This window comes from Arachis ipaensis, chromosome B04 (assembly GCF_000816755.2).
Source record: "Arachis ipaensis cultivar K30076 chromosome B04, Araip1.1, whole genome shotgun sequence".
Lineage (NCBI taxonomy): Eukaryota > Viridiplantae > Streptophyta > Magnoliopsida > Fabales > Fabaceae > Arachis > Arachis ipaensis.
The window spans coordinates 1,490,321-1,509,707 of record NC_029788.2 but is presented as its reverse complement, the minus strand read 5'-3'; the positions used below and the strand labels follow the sequence as shown (position 1 = coordinate 1,509,707).

Here is a 19,387-nt window from a genome sequence, read left to right as displayed (position 1 = left end):
TTACTCTTAATTTTATTAACATATCATTAATATTAAGATAATATTAAAAAATAATTTTAAAATATTAAAAATTTAAATAAAATAATTTAAATATTAAAAATAATTTTTATTTTAAATCATAAAAATAAAAACAATAATTTATTCTTTAGAAAAACGACAAATGGTGCCACGAAGCCATGGCCCATGGCTGCAAAGTAAAAGCCAAAAGTTCCATCCAATGCCAATAAATAATGCTGATAAATCTTATCGTGCACAACGTCGGCTACTACTATTCTACAAGAACCAAAAGGATCATGGTTGACAACTTGACATACAGAATGATTTTTTTTAACCCTTATTTCGTTGGCACTTTTTACTTTTTAGTTTTTAGACAACAAAACAGATAATTAACTTTTTTCCGGGTAAATTCGTAAAAAAAATGTACCCAAAGGAATTAGCTGTCGACTAAAATAATAAAAAGTGAAAAAATTTAAAATTGACAAATAAGTTTTAAAAAGTCATATTAATTTGACAAAATTGGTAGAATATGAAAAATATATTCTAAAGTAATAAATGACTCTAGATATTAAATTTTGAAATTCTTTTAAGTATATTTAGAAAAATTAGATCATTCTATTTTTTAATAAATGACTCTAGGTATTAATTCTCTCTGTTTCAACTATTACTACTGAGAGATCTTTTTCAGCGATAAATATTGTGAAGAATAACTCATAAACAAAATAAAAGGTTAATTTTTTGCTAATTATCTTTTAATTATATTGAAAAAAAATTGCTAAAAAATTTGATACAGATTCTATTATCGATAAGCTTTATGATACGAATAATCGACCGGCCACTTCGTTTTTAATATTATATATGTTATTGGCCCTTCACAATAATATTTTTGGATCCGTCCTGACTTCAAGTGTTTATAATATAGTCTAGATGATTATGGTGTATTTACTCATAAGTAAAAAGATTCTTTATATTTATAAACAATTCAAACACTTTAGCACCAATTTAGTCACACTCCAAAAATAACTAAAACATAAGAGCACAACACAAATAACAACTCTGCACTTGCTTCATCGGAGGATGCTAATACTCTGTTCCAAGTTGAATACTTCAATGGCATTGTTGCTGACTTGTTTATCTGCTGGAAGAGAAGGAACCAGAAGCCTCCTGTTGTCTTCTAACTCTCCGCTGCTGCACCTATCCCAAGCAGGTATCCCATGTTACCGCCGCACTGGAGTTCGAGGTGGTAGCAGCGATATCCACCCTACTGTTAAGTTCTTTGAATATTTCCTTTATAAAATTACTTCCATAATTATTTTAGATTGAACATATATAATTATTAGAATTTTAAAAATTTAATTATTTAAAATTAAATTAAATAAATAGTAAAATATAAAATAATATTAAATTAAATAAATAAAAATATCTAACTTTTTATATTTGAACTTAAAGATAAAGAGAATATTGTTTATTGAACTTATTAGATACTTTAAGTCATAGTAAAGTATTTAAGTCAATTAAACTATTTTTTATCTTTTGAAAAAGTACTACTAAATTTTTTATAAAAAGTTTGGGGGCCATGGCCCCCTCTTGTCTGAACTAAGCTCCACCACTGGTCCAGGATAACAATAAAGATATTTTGCGACCTACAAATTCAATCCAACAGAATACATAATTGAATAAAATATACATTATATATATTCTGTTAGACTGAATTTATAAACAGTAAAACGTTTTTATTATTATCATAAGTTAAAGTGTAAGAGTGATTTAATATTCTTTATTTTTTAATATCGTTCATTAGAATTGCAGATTCAGCATCATACTCATACATTCATATTGATCCTCTGCTGCCAGATTGATTCGGAGGTTGGTTTGGAGAGCGTGAAAGATATAGCTGCAGTTGATGGAGTTGACTGCGTCATGTTAGGCCCGTTGGGTCCGGGTCTGAGCCCAGATAAGCTGAGGACGGCGGAAGATGCCGTTTTGGAGTTGAAGGCTTCCCGTGGGCCTGGGAAAGGCCCGCATCTAGCGGGGTTTCCTAGCTATCGGAATCTGCAAGAGGGTAGTGTTGAGCTCAAGAAGCGTGGGTACCATTTGGTTTGTGGATCTACGGATGTCACGTTGTTTAGAGACGCCGCGCTAGCTTCCGTTAACAGCTTCAAGAGCTCAACTTCCGGGAGCTAGTATTGAAACTTGAAAGTATTGTTAGGACTTAGAAGGCTCATGGTGTCTATGCCCGGCTCCTAATGCAGTTTCTAAAGTTCCAGTAGTTTTATTTTAGTCTTAAAATAAAAAGTATTAAACATACTATTTCAATTCTTACAAATTTTTAAATGAATTTAACATTATCTCATTGTTAAATTTAAAATCAATTATATATTCAAGAGTCAATAATATTTAATTTCAAAAGATCAGACTCCTGCTATAAATAACTACTTAGTGGACTTATTAATATATATAGTCTCGTATAAACCTTTTTACAAGATAAGGTCATTTTTTTTCTGAAGTTGTTCTAACGAGTGAATAAATGTAAAAAGAAAAGGATAACGATGAGCAGATCAAGGTGCAATTGATTCAATTATTCAATAATCTATTTTATAAGCACAACTAGAGCACATATATGCAATTTGTAATAGTGTCAATTGAGCCCAAAATCTTAGGGCTGGTCCTAAGCCCTCCAAAATAATTCTAGTCTACAGCTCCAAAATTACAAAATCATATTTTGTAAGTCCTGGCCCTATTTAAGTCCTCCCAATAAAAATTAAAACAGGGCTGGCTCTACAAGCCCTAAAAACCCCAAATTATGGGAAATTCGACTTTAATTTTGCCTATTCTTCGTTCCTAATACAAATTGTTCAAAGAATTATCTCTACAATCCACATTACTCCGTGCTATACTAATTACTTTCCTTTAGTTTTTGTTTTTTTTCTTTCTTTTAATATTGCAAAATGATAATATTGGATGAAAACATATCTTAATGTTAAATGTTTGTCGCTATATATTGCGTTCAATGAAAAAATGAATCACCAATTTTTCTTTTGTCGCTATATATCATTTATGTGAATAGCAAGCAGCCAAGCAATCATTTCACTGGATCTATGCAAAACGATAATATATAATGGACTAATATTAAAAATATTAAAAATATAATATAAAATGTGCTCTACATTATTGTTGTACAGTTTCCATTCTTTCAAATCATGGATCTATATATTTAGAACGAGGATTATAAGTTTGATAAAAGTAATAAAAGAAAGATTTGCCAGCCATTATAGTTTATCTTGTACAGTTTTCGTTTCTTTTAATATGATTAATGTACATTATTAACATTTATTTTTTAATTTTTTTTATTTTTTACACATAAAAATAACAAAAGGATAAAACAAACTAAATAATTTTTAATAAGTTTTATGTGTGTTGTTGAAATAGAGAATGTAAAAAAAAAAAAAATTAGGTGGCCCGTGGATTAGCCCTAGAACTTTTAGCCTATGAGAACTTTTGGCCCTAAGGACTTTTTAAAAATTTGACCCTATTAACTATAGGGCTTTTTATTCTTCTGGCCCTATAAAATAGGGCCAAAACCCTGTAGGACCAACCATATTGACACTTCTAGCAATTTGTAATATCCTCATTGTCAACTCTATTTTATAGGATTATTAAAGGTAAAATTACGAAAGCAAAATAACGGACATATTTTGTTGATTAATTATAGAAAGCAAAATAAGGCACTCACATGGTTAATTACAGGGTTTATAAACTCATACATTTACATGAATAATGTTAGAGAGACAAAAAAAAATAGTCAATTAATGAATGCTAAATATTATGACTATTATGACTATTTTTGACTAATTTTCTTTAGTTACCAAATATTTTTGCATTTACATCATATCCACTCAAAATATTCTCAACATTACACTTCTTTTAAGTAGTCTACTTCTATTTTGCCACCTGCGACCGCCCAACACTACAAATACCTTCCTAATTAGCATCACAACCCTATAACAAAATATAATTATTTGTATAAAAAATGGATTTTTTTTATATAAGAACTTTTTAACTGCCAATAATTTTGACTATAACAACAAGCGAAAATTCTGGCAAACTAAAATCAAAAGAAAAACGTGGAAGTCAAAAGGTAATTTGGTGTCTTTTCTTGCACATTAAAGATTTGTTGATTGACCATTAAAATTAACTAGAGGACATAGATGTGAAATTTAAAGAACAAGCTAAAAAAATGTGGGATTGAAAGTCCAAAAAAGATGTAGATGTTAAAATTGGGGGTCAAAATTTTTTATAGTCAAAATAAAATGATGATCTGAAATTTCAACTAATAAAACTAGATTACCACGTAAATTCATAAAATTTTCAGTTTCAGTGACGCAGCGAAAAAATAGAATGTAAATGTATGTAAGTATTAGAAGTTAGCTTTTAATTTGCTTGCTTTTGTTTATTTAATTTATTTTTTTTATTTTATTTGAATTTTATTGTTATTTTGCTTTGATCAATATTTTTATATTTTATTATTTTATTTATTTATTTATTTATATATATTTTTTTATAAGTCTGCCACTAGTAATTTCGACATAAATTACTTTGATACCATAATTAAGTAATTTTTAGATCAAATTCACTATTTTTCTGAAGAGTCGTATCTGCTTTCCGATACTTGAAATCTTAATTAATACAAGCTCGTTTCGACACCGCCTATCAAAATCGGCCAAAAAATAAGTAAAAGAATAACTAATATATATAATCCAACACCTAAACACTGTATACCTTCTAGAGCCAACCGGAACATTTACCATCCATTATTAATCATCCATGTCTTCTATCATTTTAATCTGCTTCCTGAATTCCACGTTCTCCTCTCAAGTTCCTAAATTCTGTAGGACATATAATCTACACTCTAAGACATTTGTTACTTTATTTGTTTTTGCATCCGATCAAAATGCGATAATGATAGTCACAAATAGTTAGTTCTGTAGATGGCACAACCTTCTCCAGCATGTCAAAAGTCACTTCTTAGTTCTTACTTAGCCACCCTTTTCTCTTATTAGACCGGTCCATATGTGATCTTTAAGTAGGAGTGACAAACGGAGAAGTTTGTACTATTCCATCTCGTCTCGCCAAAAATCCGCATATAATATAAGCTCATAGCCTACTCCACGTATATCCCATAATAACTAGTATATTTTAAAAAACATTTTCATAATATTATCTTTCTAAAAATTGTAATAGGAGCAATGGCATTTTTCGATTTACAATACCATGTATGTATTTGGTGAAAATCTTAATGATTGATTGCACAATGAAGTGCTTTCAAGTTTCAACTAAGCCTCTTAATCATTCAAATGAATCACCGTAGAAATAACGCTAAAGTTTAAAGAAGTTACATATACAAGTTTTAAAAACATAAAGAACTATCACTTGGCTATCATTAATTCAATTTGTTTAGTCTAATTTTTTTAGTCTAATAATTTGACAATATACTTTATCCCATACTTTTAAATATTGATAACTAACTAATGATAAAAAATTAAATTCTGATAGTTCTCTATCATTCTTCTCTAAGTTTTGTTTCAACTTTTGTTTGGTAACTCAGACTCGTGAAATTTAGAGAGTGCCTTCTCAAACTGAGTCCACTTTTGCTCTAGTGTCCCAACGAAACCAACAGAAAACCTTATAAGACCCGGTGAGATGCCGGCGCGTCGCCGCGCCTCCTCATCCATTTCACTGCTTGTGCTACTGCCAGAGCAGGACATGAGGGTCTCATAATATCCCAAGCTAACAGCCATGAGACCAAACTGAGCGGAATTCTGCAAGTAGTGCATTAACTTGTTGGCCCTATCCTCTGTCTCCATGTCTATGCAGAGAAGCCCACCAAAACCATAGTCCTTGTTGGCTATGGATTTCAACAGTTGGTGGTGAGGGTGGTCCTCAAGGCCAGGGTAGATCACCTTGATTCCAAGATTCTTGAGCCTTGTGGCGTACACCAATGCACGATTGCAGTGTTCTTTCATCCTAAGGCTCAAGTGTGGTAGTCTCTCTGAGATTTCAAAGGCCACCTTTGCATTCATGGTTGGGCCTAGCAACATTAGGGGCCCGTCATGCAGATCCATCATTTTATTCAATAGGCTTTCGGATCCACATACAGCACCTGTATTTCCGTAGTCAGAATCAAAATTGGATAAGATAGGGTATGAAATTGTTTTCTTTGCTTTTTATCTTCAAGGAATTATTAATAAAAAAAATTAAGAATATAGTAGAAATTCAGATACAGTTAACTTCATATGAAGTTTATAATTGATGGCAGTTAAAATCAATCAAATTATTTAATAGTTTTCAATTATCAACTTTACATAAAGTAAACTGTATATGAATTTTTACCTAAAAATATTGTAAACAATAAGATAGAGTAGTTTTAAAATTTTCACCATAAAATACGAGGAAGATGATGTAAGATGAATTAATTAAAAAGGAAAAGTTTAGGAGGCCAGCAACTTTGTTAAATTCTGGCGAGCATATATAAAGACAACACGATAAAAATAAAAAATAATTAAGAAAATGAATGAAAATTTCTAATCATTTTTTTACTTTTTTTTTTTTTTTACCAAATATATGAGACTCGAACCCGTAACCTCTTAATTGAATATAGAGATATTATGTCATTTGAGCTATTATCCATTGACAATTATTTTTCTACTTTCCACCCCATTGAAAACAGAAATTTAATAAAACTATAGAGATAGGAACTTACCTCAAACAGATAAACGGTGTCGATTATCAGTAAAATTATAGTATAATGCTTGAATTTAAAAAAATTGTACATGCCTCTGATTTTAATATTTTCAAAAGCATGATAAATTTTTTTATTGCATATGAAGTATTTATTTTTCTTTTACTTCAAACATTGAATTAGAAGAAAATATAAAATAAAATAATATACATATATATTGGAAGAATAAAATATTTAATCGATTATATGTATTAAATTTTAATTATTAAAAAACATCTTTAAAAAAAAAAAAAAATTTTTGACACCTTTATCTCTAAAAATTATTATTCCCAAGAGTTTCTCACAAAAAATAACAAAAAAAAGGTTATCAATAAACAAACCTGCAATTATGTCAGCAGCACCGCTGATAAACTTTGTGATACTGTGAACGACGACGTCAGCTCCGAGACGAGCGGGGGAGAGAACCATGGGAGAGAAGGTGTTATCAACCACAACAGTCAAACCGTGTCTATGTCCCAATGCACTTAGTTCTGGGGTGTTAGCGACCTTAAGGGTAGGGTTGGCAACCGATTCAAAATACAACACTTTCGTTTTCCCTTCAACGATGGCACTCTCCACAGCCTCCATATCATCGATGTCTACGAACGTGGACGTTATATTACACGCCTTGGGAAAGAAGTTCGCAAGGAGTGCATGGGTCCCACCATAGAGTGCTGTGGAGGCCACCACGTGTCCCCCGGTCCCACACAGCTGGAGGAGCACCGACGATATGGCGGACATCCCGCTGGATGTGCAGTAAGCGGCCTCCGTGCCTTCTAGGGCGGCCATCTGACGGCCTAGATTTAGCACCGTGGGGTTGAAGTGACGGCTGTAGATGAAGAAGTCGCGGTCGGGACCTAGCTCGCCGGCGAACATGCGTTTCATTGTCTCAGGCTCCATCACCGTAAATGTCGCTGATGCCTCAATGGACATGTTTACACCGCCGTGTTCTCCGAATTCGTGACGCGTGCTTGCCAATGCTGCGGCTGGGTCGGTGAACATGGATGCTTTCTTTGTGCACGTGTGAGCTGCAGCGTCAGCCATGTTTAGGGTAGAAAAATATTTAGCTGGAAATTGAAACGAGAGAGAAATTGGTGAGGGAGGAAACAGGATCAAACCACCGCTATTTATCTTCTTCTTCGTCTTGTTCGTTATGGAGATCTCAATTGTTGATTCGTAATTTGGGGTGTTTAATTTGCCTAAAAAATATGGGATGTTAATTCGTTAGGAAATGGGTGAATATGGATGTAATATTTGTCTCGTCCCATGCATGGAATGTATTTGAAATCTGAACATTTATATCCTCCAAATCTTCCGTTTATTTGAACATGGAAAAGTATGAGAAACCAGTATATATTTTATATAATGTATATGATGGGTTTTAATTGAAATTAGAATGTATACAATAAGGTTAAATTAAAATTTGAATTAAATTAAAATTTGAATCAAATCATGATTTTCGTCGGTTATAAAATTAAATTAGAATTATCTAATTAAATTAGAGACAATTAATTAATTTTAAATAGTTTTCAATTTAAAATTTAAATCAAATCATGATTCCTGTTATGAAATTAAATTAGGATTACCTTCCTCCCGTCAATTATAGAATTAAATTAGAATTACCTAATTAAATTAGAGACAATTAATTAATTTTGAGTAGTTTTCAATTTAAAAATTGAATCAAATCATGATTCATGTTATGAAATCAAATTAAGAACATAAATCACAAAAAATGTTTTTGAATTACCCTCGAATTTAATGTCAAAAGTTTGCGGCGGATTTAGAGAAGAGAATTTACCAGGCGGATCATTTTTTAAAAATAAAAACAAAAAATATTTTCACAACACCTACTAACCATTTATATTTCTTTCGAATATACACAAGTTGTTCAAATTAGACATGTAAAAAAAAAAAAAAAAGAAACCAAAAATTTTCCAAGAAGATGGCGACAATTATATATTAAAAGAATGTTGGGCGGGCACGGAAGCTGTGATGGAAGCTTTTGGAAACCATGAAACCGAAACCCAGGCAGAGTGCCCAAATCCCCATGTCCATGGCTTTCCTCAGTACTTCCAAATCCATTTCCAAGTGTATGGCGGCTTCTTCTATTTCTGGATTAGCTCCATCATCAGCACGAAGCTCTGCCTCCTCTGGAATGTCCTCTAACTTTGACTTCTTCTTGATCATATTTTTGTTGTTACAAACCGTCTTAGCAGATTTTGTTGCAATAGCAACCTTATTGTCCAAAGAAACCCAAATCTCCGCCCCTAAAATTGAAGGGATCACCTCGCACTTGTCCTCTCCTATCCTTATAGCCCCTTTCAACAGCTTGGTTTTCCCATCGAAGAGTTGAAACCTCATAACGTTGGTCGTGGCTCGCACATTCTGCTTGCTTGCGTATACAAATTCGTGATTGGGAAGCCGTATCCTACGGAGAGAAAAGGCGGGGTGAGGATTGAGGAGGAGAGTGAGGAAATCGGGTTCATGGTCTTGGAATTCGAACAGTGAAGGGTGAACGCGAACATAGAAAGCTGTGATTGTGAATGGATCTGAATGTTGCGGATCCTTTGAAACTGGTGGGTAATCCGGTGACCTACACATAGTGATGAAAGATTGCTGGATGAGTTTGAAGTTAGAAGAGTAAGAGATGGCGGGGGTGGTGTTTATATATTGGAAAAGAATAANNGATATTTTTATTAAACACATTTATAAAGATATTTTTATTAAATATAATTATAAATAAAAGTTGGTAGAAATTGACAAAAATACTGTTGTTAATGTAGCGAGATTGATATCTATTTGTTTTTGCCTTTTTGGGTTTGGTTGTTGGTTTACTGTGGTGTCGGCTATGAGCACCATGTTTTTAAGACCCATCGCCCATAGGGCTTTGGGGGTCAGTCCATGGTTTTGTTTGTTTTGTCTGGAAGAGTTGATTCTGCTCAGTTTTCCAGCAAAGTGGAAACTCGCCAAGCACACGGATTTTTCAATTTTCAATTGGTGATATATTATTATTTTTTTATAGACTTGATAACATATTATTAATTAATAATAAATTTTTGAAATTTATTTCTCGTTAATATTTTTTGAAATTATTTTTATCAATAATTTAAACTTTTAAATACCGTTTTAGTAGTTTATTTATATTATATTATCTATTTAGTTACTTAATATCCTAAAAAATTATTTTATCCTATGAAAGTGGTTCGTTTTTTTTTTTACCAAAGATAGGAGACTCGAACTCGCAACTTCTTAATTGAATATGAAGAGATTATGTCATTTGAGATATAACTCATTTACTATGAAAATGATTCATTAGATCGAGATTGAGGACTATAATTTATCTGTTATAATTTGGATATCATTTTAAGTTTGGATTCTAAACGATTCTCTGAATATTATAGATTCGTTACAAATCTAGTAATCATTCTCATTATTATGAATCAATAATTACTCATGACCGACGACTAAGGATCAATAGTTTTACATTATATTCTACTTATCTAAAGAACTACTCACACTAGTAGAGCTATGTTTTTTAGATTAAGATGTTGAAATTTTTATGAGATTATCCATTTTAAATCGCTAAAAAAAAAATACTTGAATGCAAAAGCGTATTTTTGAATTCATAAATATGAATCATAATCGAAAGAATTTGAATCTTGTGATTCTTTCGATCTTTCTCAATCAAAGTCTTCTGTATTTCTAAGCGGCTAAATTGCAACTTCTCTAATGAGAAAAGAGTTGCTGAGACAGCTTTGGTATATTGGAAACCGAAACCCTCAAGGCACTATTTATATTTGAGTATGGCACCCATTAAACCCTACAATCCAAATAAAATAGTATCTAAAGTCCAAAAGATAATATATCTAAAATCCAAAAGATAATTATCTAAAGAACAAAAGATAATATCCGGTTTTATTCTCATTTAATTCCAAACCAAAAGTAATTATGACTTATTCAATTTAACATTTATAGCAATAAATGAGATCTCCTTTATATAAGTCATTTAATTTGAAATAGTATAATTTGTGATTATAATTAATATATGTATTGCCACAAATAAATTAGAAAATTAAAAAATTTCTTAACAATCTCCTACTTGGGCTATACATATATTCTTTCTTGAGATAATCACATCTTATAAACTTTATGCATGCATCTGAATGCTATTTCCCTTATTACTTTAACAATCAGGTCCGTCTCATATATTAGATATGGAACTACCGCAACTTTTATCACATTAATATCGTGACTCAACCACGACAATCACCATCCTAATATACTTAACGACATAGATCAAATTTGAATGAGTAATATGGAAATTACATGCCAAATGATCTCATGTATGTTTATTTCCAACTGGTCCAACTTTAAAATTTTATGGAGATTAAACACAAAACAAATATTACAAAATGAACATTTCACATAATATGAAATAAACCATCAACTTAATTCTGCAGAAAAACAATTCAATATCTGTCATAGGACATATAACATAAAATAAACTCCCACTAAACCAAGGCATCACAAATATTGACACTCATTCGAGCAGTGTACTCATGAAAGACTTTAGGGATCAATCCCTTGGTAATGGGTCTGCTAGCATATACTCTGTTCCTATATGTTCTATGGAAGTCTGTTTTTCTTAAACTTTCTCCTTTACAACTAAGAACTTGATGTCTGTATACTTCGATTTTGTCAAGCTCTTATTGTTGTTGGAGTATAGTACTGCTGACTTATTGTCACAAAATATCTTTAGTGACCTTTCAATGTCATCTACTATACGAAGCTCAATGATAAATTTTCGCAACCATATGCCATGAAATTGAAATTAGAGTACCCAATGATCTCCAAATTTTTCTGATTTCCGATAAGTAAGCATGTAATCTTTTTTTCTCTTTAAATAACGCATTACGCGTTTAACAGCTATCCAATGATATATGCCAGGATTGCTCAAGAATCTACCCAACATTCTCACTATAAATGATATATCAAGATGTGTGCAGACTTGAGCATACATTAAATTTTCTAGTGCTGATGCATAAGGTTTATCATGCATTGTTGTCTTCTCAAGATCATTTGGGCATTGCTTGAGACTAAACTTGTCTCCTTTAACTACGGGTGTGTCTATTGGTCTACAACTTTCTATGACATATCTACTTAAAATCTTTTTTATATAGTTCTTTTGTGATAATCCAAGAATACATTGAGAACGATCTCTTAGTATCTCGATTCCTAATACAAAAGAGGCATCACCAAAATCTTTCATTTCGAATTTGTTCGATAGAAATTTCTTAGTTTCATGCGACAATCCTATATCGTTACTGGCAAGTAGAATGTCATCAACATATAAGACAAAAAATATGTATTTACTCCCACTAAACTTGTGGTATACACATTTATCTATGATATTTACCTCAAAACTATATGAGGTAATGACTTGTTTAAACTTGTGATACCATTGACGGGAAGCTTGTTTGAGACCATAGATGAATTTTCTTCTTTCTCTGTTGGATCTCCTTCATGACACTTCTTGAGGTTGTTGAGTTTGCTGTATGGATTGGAATTGAGGAGGATTCTCATTATTTTCCTGTGTTGTAGTAGTATCTTGAGCAACAACGATATTCTCATTGTTCTCTTATACTGTAACTGGATCTACAGTAGGATTTTCATTGTACTCTTGTACTATAACTGTGTCTTGAACAATAATAGGTACAAAGACCAGATCATTATCAGTTATAGAATTTTCATCAAAAGCAACATTCCTAATATTTTCTTCCCCCCAAACTCAACATCCTCAAAAAATATCGTATTTTCCGTTTCAAAAATAAATCTTAATGCAGGATTGTAAAACTTGTACCCCCGTGAATGCTCGGCGTAACCAACAAAGTAGCAACTAATTATTCTTGAGTCCAATTTTTTTTTACGCGACCTATATGAACTTCCCAAAATATGCAAATGCTTTATATTCGGCCTTTTTCCAGTCCAAATTTCATAAGGGGTTTTATTAACTGCTTTGCTTAGCACCCTATTAAGGATGTACACTGCGGTCTTTAAGACTTATCTCCAGAGTGATTCAGGCAAGGAAGGATGACTAATCATACTTCTCACCATGTCTTTAAGAGTTTGGTTCCTTCGCTCTGCAACACCATTCATGCTAGGTTTGCTTGGCATGGTGTATTGCGGAATAATACCACACTCCTCTAGGAAAAGAGCAAAAGGCCCAGGATATTGCTCACCTGAACCGTCATATCTTCCGTAGTATTCACCACCACAATCAGATTTGACAGATTTAATTTTCTTCTCAAGTTGAAATTCAACTTCAACTTGGAAAGACTTGAAAATATCCAAGACTTGAGACTTTTCATGAATTAAATATAGATACCCGTAACAAGAGTAATAATCTATGAACATAATAAAGTACCGTTGTCCATTCCAAGAGACAGTAGGGAATGTGCCACATATATCGATATGTATAAGTTCTAAAATATCTTTAGCTCTCTCGGCACCTAATTTCCTTTCGTTTGTCCTTTTCCTCTTTATGCACCCAATGCAGACTTCAAAGTCTGCCAAATTTAGGGGTTTATGAATTCCATCCGACACGCGCCTCTAAATTCTCTATTTAGAGATGTGACCTAGGCGTTTGTGCCATAATGATGTCGAATTCTCATTTAGTTTTCGTTTTGTACCTGTTTGCAGTATTTCATTATTATAGGAATTCAAATCAAGCCTATATAGATTATCCACCAAATGACTAGAGCAAATATTATTCGAATTATAAAAGAGACTGACTTTATTATTTTTGAACGAACAAAAAATAACCTTATTTATTCAAACGAGAAACAGAAACTAAATTCCATCTAAATGATGGTACATAAAATGTCTCTAATAAATCCAAGTAAAATCCACTCGTGGAACATAATCTAGAGGTTCCTATAGCTTCTGCTGCAACTATATTGCCGTCTGCCACATAGATGTATCTTTCAGCATCACTTGGCGGTCGGCTCCACAGGCAACCCTGCATAGTAGCACTTACATGAGTAGTAGCAGCAGAATCTACCCACCAAGTATCAACAGGTGGATAATTTAAACTAGCCTCAGAACAAACAAAAGTAAGAATTATACCTTTCTTTACACGCCAGGTGACATATTTAGTACAATCCTTCTTCATGTGTGCCACCTTCTTGCAGAAAAAACATGTTGAAACTTGATCCTATTTCTTAGCATTTTTCTACTGAGAAGGCACATCCGTAGTAGTATTACGCTTTCTTTCATACTAAGAAGATAAAGCTATGTGAGCACTTTCAATCTTATCTTACTGTAGCCTCTCTTCTTCTTACACACAATGAGATATAAGCTCATTTAAGGACCAAGTATCCTTCAAAGTATTATAACTCACTTTGAATTGCCCAAAGTGTGCAGGAAGGGAGATCAAAATGAAATTCACGAGTAAATCTTTAGACAACTCTAACTTTAGTGCTTTCAACTTTAAAGTAAGAAGAGACATTTCCATAATGTACTCCTTTATGTTCCCTTTACCTTTATAACTCATGGAGACAAGCTTGCTCAAAAGGCTACTTGCCTCCGCCTTTTCATTTTTAGCAAAGAATTTTTCAACATCTTTCAAGAACTGTTTGGCATCTTTATCCTCAGTAATTGAGCCCCGAAATGCCTCAGAAATTGAGCGTTTCATGATCATAATGCTCATTCGATTGGATCTCTCCCACTTCTCTATTTTAACCTCATTGAGATTTTCTGGAGTGAAAGCGGGTTTCTTCTCTCGAAGAGTTATATCCAGATCCATACAACCGAGGACAATCTCCACGGTATCCTTCCAAACTTTAACATTTGAACCATTCATGATAGGAATACTGCTAATTTGTGCAGAAAAATTGGTAGCTGAAGCCATAATTTCTGGATTAGAACAAAAGGAACATACATTAAACACTAGTTAAATAATGGAAAAAATGTCATATTAAAATATTTAGAATAACATTAATTTTCAATCTTTAGACAGCAAATTAATTGTAAGTGATACTCTCATTGCAGTAATCAAATATTGTCAAAATTCCTGTCACACATTAAGTCTTTCTTTGGACCGACTTAATGCGCACATGGAAACTCAAACTTCGCAACCTATTTATTACCGCATATATTTTCTATTAATTGGCCAAACAATAACCTTCCTTTGGGCCGATTATTAACCGTATAATTAATAGAAAATAAAAAAAGTGTGCAATGCTTATTATTTGGCCAAACAATAAACTTTCTTTGGGCCAATTATTGTCCGCATAAATAATAAGCATTACTTTATTCTTAATTAGTTACCTAAACATGTATTTACCATCAATATGTGTATATAATTCGGCCAAATATAGACATTTCTTTGGTCTAACCAATATTTGCATGAATTATATATCACCATATTCCTTAGGTTTTAAATAAATCAATTTTCACAAAAGAGGATACTTTGGCAGCATAATATTCAATCAATTCATTCCAAAACCAAATCTTTATAAAATGGGTGGGTATAATAATCTAAATTGTTACTAGTTTTCTTATGTAACAATAAAAAAAATTCCTTAAACCGCACAAGGAATTAAATCTTAATGGTATCTTTTCAGACCTTAAAAAAAATATGATTATAACTGTGAAATAAATTCATGTGTCAGAAAATTTGTGATCACTTAAAATTAAAATCAATCATTATAATTCTATCACTCACATATTATTAATGTGTATACATAACTTGGCCAAATATAAATCTTCTCTTGAATCGATTAATATTCGTATAAATTACATACACAATAATCTTTATATTCCAAAAAAAATTATTAATTAATTTTACACCAAATTAATGGCACATATAATTAAATCTAAAACAATCATAGTAATACTATATACTAATGTTTAAGAATAAATCAATTATTATATCAAATTAAAAAAATTGGATACAGTAATATATATATATACACACAATAATATTAATGCCATACCAAAGCCATAATAAAGTCATACATATATGCACAGTAGCACACCCATAATATACATATGTGTATAAAGAATTATAATCCAGGGCATTTGCATTAAAAAAAAAATTAATCCTTATGTTCGTGCATCAGTATCAGTCATATATGACATGCACATACACATATATATCGATCAAAAGAATTAAAAAAATTAATATTTTTTATGATTAAATTATGATGGCTCTAATACCATTTGTTGAAATTTTTTTAAAATTTTTTGACCCCAAAAATTATCCATGTTAAATTATTAAAAAAGAAAATACTTGAATACGGAAACATATCTGAATTCATAAACATGAATCATGATGGGAAGAGTTTGAATTTTGTGGTTCTTTCGATCTTTCTCAACCAAAGCCTTCTGTATTCTTAGGCGGCTGAATTGCAACTTCTCTAATGGGAAAAGAGTTGCTGGGGCGGGTTTGGTCCAAATTTTTTTTAAATAAAAACTCAACCGTAAATAATTTTATGTGAAATTAACAGATAAAAATTTAATTAAATTATTATTTAATAATTTTTAAATAAAATTAACTGCACATAAATTGGCTAATTTTTTTTGTTATAGAAGAGGGGCAGGTGTTGTGCCGGGTTATGAAATGTGGGGGTGCTATACCGAATTGTGGGAAGGAAGAAATCGGACCTTCCGAATTTTTTGTTTTAAAAATTTTGTAAGCAAATCGGAGGGTCCGTTTTGCTTGTATACAAAATTTACATGGGAGAAATCAGACTGTGCGATATGTCTTCATCAAAACGGAAGGTCCGTTTTCTTTGTTGGTTTTTTTTATTTTTATTTCGTTATACTAGTCGCTGGGTCCAATTTCTGCTTGAGAGGAATTTTTTTTAATGTACAGGAAATCGGAGAGTCCGAGTTCCCATCAACAACTTGCAGGGTCCGGTTACTGTGTTCTTGACACCACAACCCAGTAAAGCTCCCCTCCTCTACATATCTACGTCCTACACTAACGATGCCTCCATAATAAAATTAAGGAAAAGTATAGGGTACCAACATATTATCTGCCAACTTATTGCCAATAATAATTAATTATTATATTTTAAACACATATATAAAGAGACACATCCAAAAAATATATCTATAAAGACACTTCTATTAAATACAACCATAAAAAAGACATTTTTATTAGACACATCTATGAAGACACTTCCATTAAACACAATTATACATAAGAGTTGGCAGAAGTTGGCAGAAATGCTGTTGGTAACGTAGCGGAACCGTAAAATTAATTTGCGACATAAATTTTCATTTCTCTCTAAAAAGAGATCAGACTTTAAAAAGGGATCGGACAACCAGGAACGTAAACACCTTTTGCAGTGGGGCAGCCAGCTAACGGACAACCGTCAAGGTGGTTGCCCCACCAATTAATACTAATGTCCTCTAATCCTAAGCAAAGATACAAAAGCACTCCCATAAATGCAAGGCCTGCATCCAAAGCTCCAGAGAGCACATAATTGTGGCGTTGCCACCATTCTGGCTTGTACCTGTACACAACAAATCCAGAGAAAAATCCAACAACGATCCAACTTGTGTAGTTCACCGCCGTTGCCGGCGGCATCATCCCCGTGGCACCTATCAACACAGGCATGTTGATGAGGCTAATCCACTCCTGTTGTGGGAACGCCCTTACAGCGAACCATACGAGTAAAGGAGCAATGGCTCCACCCAAAAAGAACCAATTTATTTGAGAATAAATTCCTTCGTCTCCAAAGATTCTTCTTGGACCAATCAAACCCCAAATCACTGAAGCATCGTAAAATACTGTGTCGCTTGGACAAGTCCAAACAGAGGACGTGTCTTGACATATGTCTGGGATTGTTTCCATTAACCACCATGCAGTAGTCAAATACACAAGAGCTGCGATTATCGTTCCCACCACCTAATCAAATTCATCACATTCAAGCCATTAGTAACCATGTGTCTCTTTATTTTTCGAATATTGAAAAACTCTAGACCTAAAGATCTAAATCCAATAAAACTACCGAATCATAACAGCTATACCTAACATATAATGCTTACATGTAACCTCTCCACGGCTCTATCTATTGGGCATTCACATCAAGATTCATGATTGTTGAGTCAAGAATTGAATATTTATCTTAAAATGACAAACATAGTTGATAATTTTCTATTATAACTTATTTCTCTATGACCATTATAGTTAAATGTGGAAAAAAAAAAAATCACAATTAGAAATCCACAATTCAAGTAAGGAGGACACTTAATAAAGATGCGGAAAATTTCTTTTTGTAAAAATACTTATGTGTCGCATTATTATTGGACGTATTAATGAATAGGTTATTTTTGAATTTTTTAACAAACTAGAATAAAACCGATTTTTTATAACAATAACAAATCAGATCCGATCGAACCGACTAATTTATATAACACATTGGATCGTGATTTTTTTTAAAACAAAAATTAGGGATATATTTATCTTTTTATCAAAAAATTTAAACATGATTCGGTTTAGATTGTGTAAATCGATCGAATCAAATCAGATATAATAATTATAATGCGGACAATTGGATTTATTATTGTTGCTATAATAAACCGATTTTGTTCTGATTTATTAAAAAATAAATGATTAACCGGTTTAATAAAAATGTCCAATAATATCATGACACATAAACGTCTTAAAAAAAACATTTTTATTATTTTTATCGAAGTGGTCTCCTTCAAGCAAAACAGTAGCTACTGCATATTGCTATCAAAAACTAAAGAAGAAAGGATTCTCTTTTCAATATCAACCACTACAACAATGAATGGTGCAACGGCTAGCTTGATAAAAAAAGAGAAACTTCCAACATTGAAAAAGAGATATCAAATTCTATATATGATGATTCATCTAAGAAAGAAGACAACCAATTTAAGCGAAATTCAGATTATATACACAACCCAGGTTTTCTTGTTTTGAGTGTGGTTTTACTTTGTTTATTATTTAAAATTAAGTTTATATTGAGAGATATAAAATACAAAGAGAGTTGATCACACAAAAGACATTTATTCTTTTATTTGAGTGTTTGATTTTAAATGTGTATTGAAATTAGAGTACACTTAGTTTCCTTTATCTAAATTGAGTTAGCAGTTAGAAATTACTAAATCTGGATTAATTTAGGTATGTTACAAGAATGAGTCTCTTAAAATTAGTGTTTGTAAACAATCTTGATTATAGTGAAAATTTTATTATTATTATTATGGTGAAAGCAGGACATAAATCATATTATATTTTGTGATCGAACGAGGAGGATGTATCATGGTGTTACTCTTCTATATCATTTATTTCTGCAATTTTTATTTCTTTTCTATTCTATACTGCACAATCAGTTTTATTAAACACCAAAAAAAATTCCTTGATTTAACCTCTTTATGAACCTTCAATGAATTTAAGTAGACGTTAATTTTAACTAAATTTAGTTTGAATTTATAAATTATTGACATTTCGTTCTTTTAACGAAAGGTGCAATATTTAAATAGTTACATATATCCATGTAAATGTCTAGAAATCAAGGCATAATAATATGGGAAAAATTTTAAGTATATCAAAAAACACCGATATTTCAGTTATTTTTT

General features: G+C 31.8%; 4 protein-coding genes and 1 long non-coding RNA gene across 5 annotated transcripts in view; 2 read left to right on the top strand and 3 right to left on the bottom strand.

Moving 5' to 3' along the window:
- The window catches only part of LOC110270835, a 15,214-nt gene extending 12,436 nt beyond the window's left edge, over positions 1–2,778 (top strand). The window contains exon 3 of the long non-coding RNA XR_002360464.1: positions 2,768–2,778. This is a non-coding gene — a long non-coding RNA (uncharacterized LOC110270835). The remainder of the gene's footprint in view (positions 1–2,767) is intronic.
- LOC107638310 (2-keto-3-deoxy-L-rhamnonate aldolase) lies at positions 1,845–2,358 on the top strand (the record flags this gene model as incomplete). Its single annotated transcript, XM_016341523.2, is given in 1 exon segment — positions 1,845–2,358. A coding segment is annotated over 1 exon segment (337 nt), but the record flags the coding sequence as incomplete, so codon positions are not given.
- On the bottom strand, positions 5,527–8,151 carry LOC107637498 (methionine gamma-lyase). The gene is made up of 2 exons (XM_016340907.2): positions 7,117–8,151; positions 5,527–6,157 (listed from the first exon to the last, which is right to left on the bottom strand). The coding sequence occupies exons 1-2, from the start codon at positions 7,817–7,819 to the stop codon at positions 5,580–5,582; spliced, it is 1,281 nt and encodes a 426-aa protein (XP_016196393.2). The 5' UTR covers positions 7,820–8,151; the 3' UTR covers positions 5,527–5,579.
- Positions 8,686–9,447, bottom strand: LOC107638312. The gene has a single exon (XM_021120364.1). It carries the CDS (start codon positions 9,374–9,376, stop codon positions 8,735–8,737), a length of 642 nt encoding a protein of 213 aa, XP_020976023.1. The 5' UTR covers positions 9,377–9,447; the 3' UTR covers positions 8,686–8,734.
- Positions 16,960–19,387, bottom strand: part of LOC107638313 (oligopeptide transporter 7-like) — a 12,651-nt gene continuing 10,223 nt past the window's right edge. Inside the window, exon 7 of the mRNA XM_016341527.2 lies at positions 16,960–17,693. Within this exon, the coding sequence (XP_016197013.1) occupies positions 17,088–17,693 (606 nt within the window). The 3' untranslated portion in view covers positions 16,960–17,087. The remainder of the gene's footprint in view (positions 17,694–19,387) is intronic.

Bases quoted from the DNA above. Each gene is read 5' to 3' on its own strand.
- LOC107637498 (XM_016340907.2), bottom strand. From the start codon at position 7,819: ATGGCTGACGCTGCAGCTCACACGTGCACAAAGAAAGCATCCATGTTC. The intron at 6,158-7,116 runs GTTTGTTTATTG...ACGGAAATACAG, and splicing joins TGCTGCTGACATAATTGCAG to GTGCTGTATGTGGATCCGAA.
- LOC107638312 (XM_021120364.1), bottom strand. From the start codon at position 9,376: ATGTGTAGGTCACCGGATTACCCACCAGTTTCAAAGGATCCGCAACAT.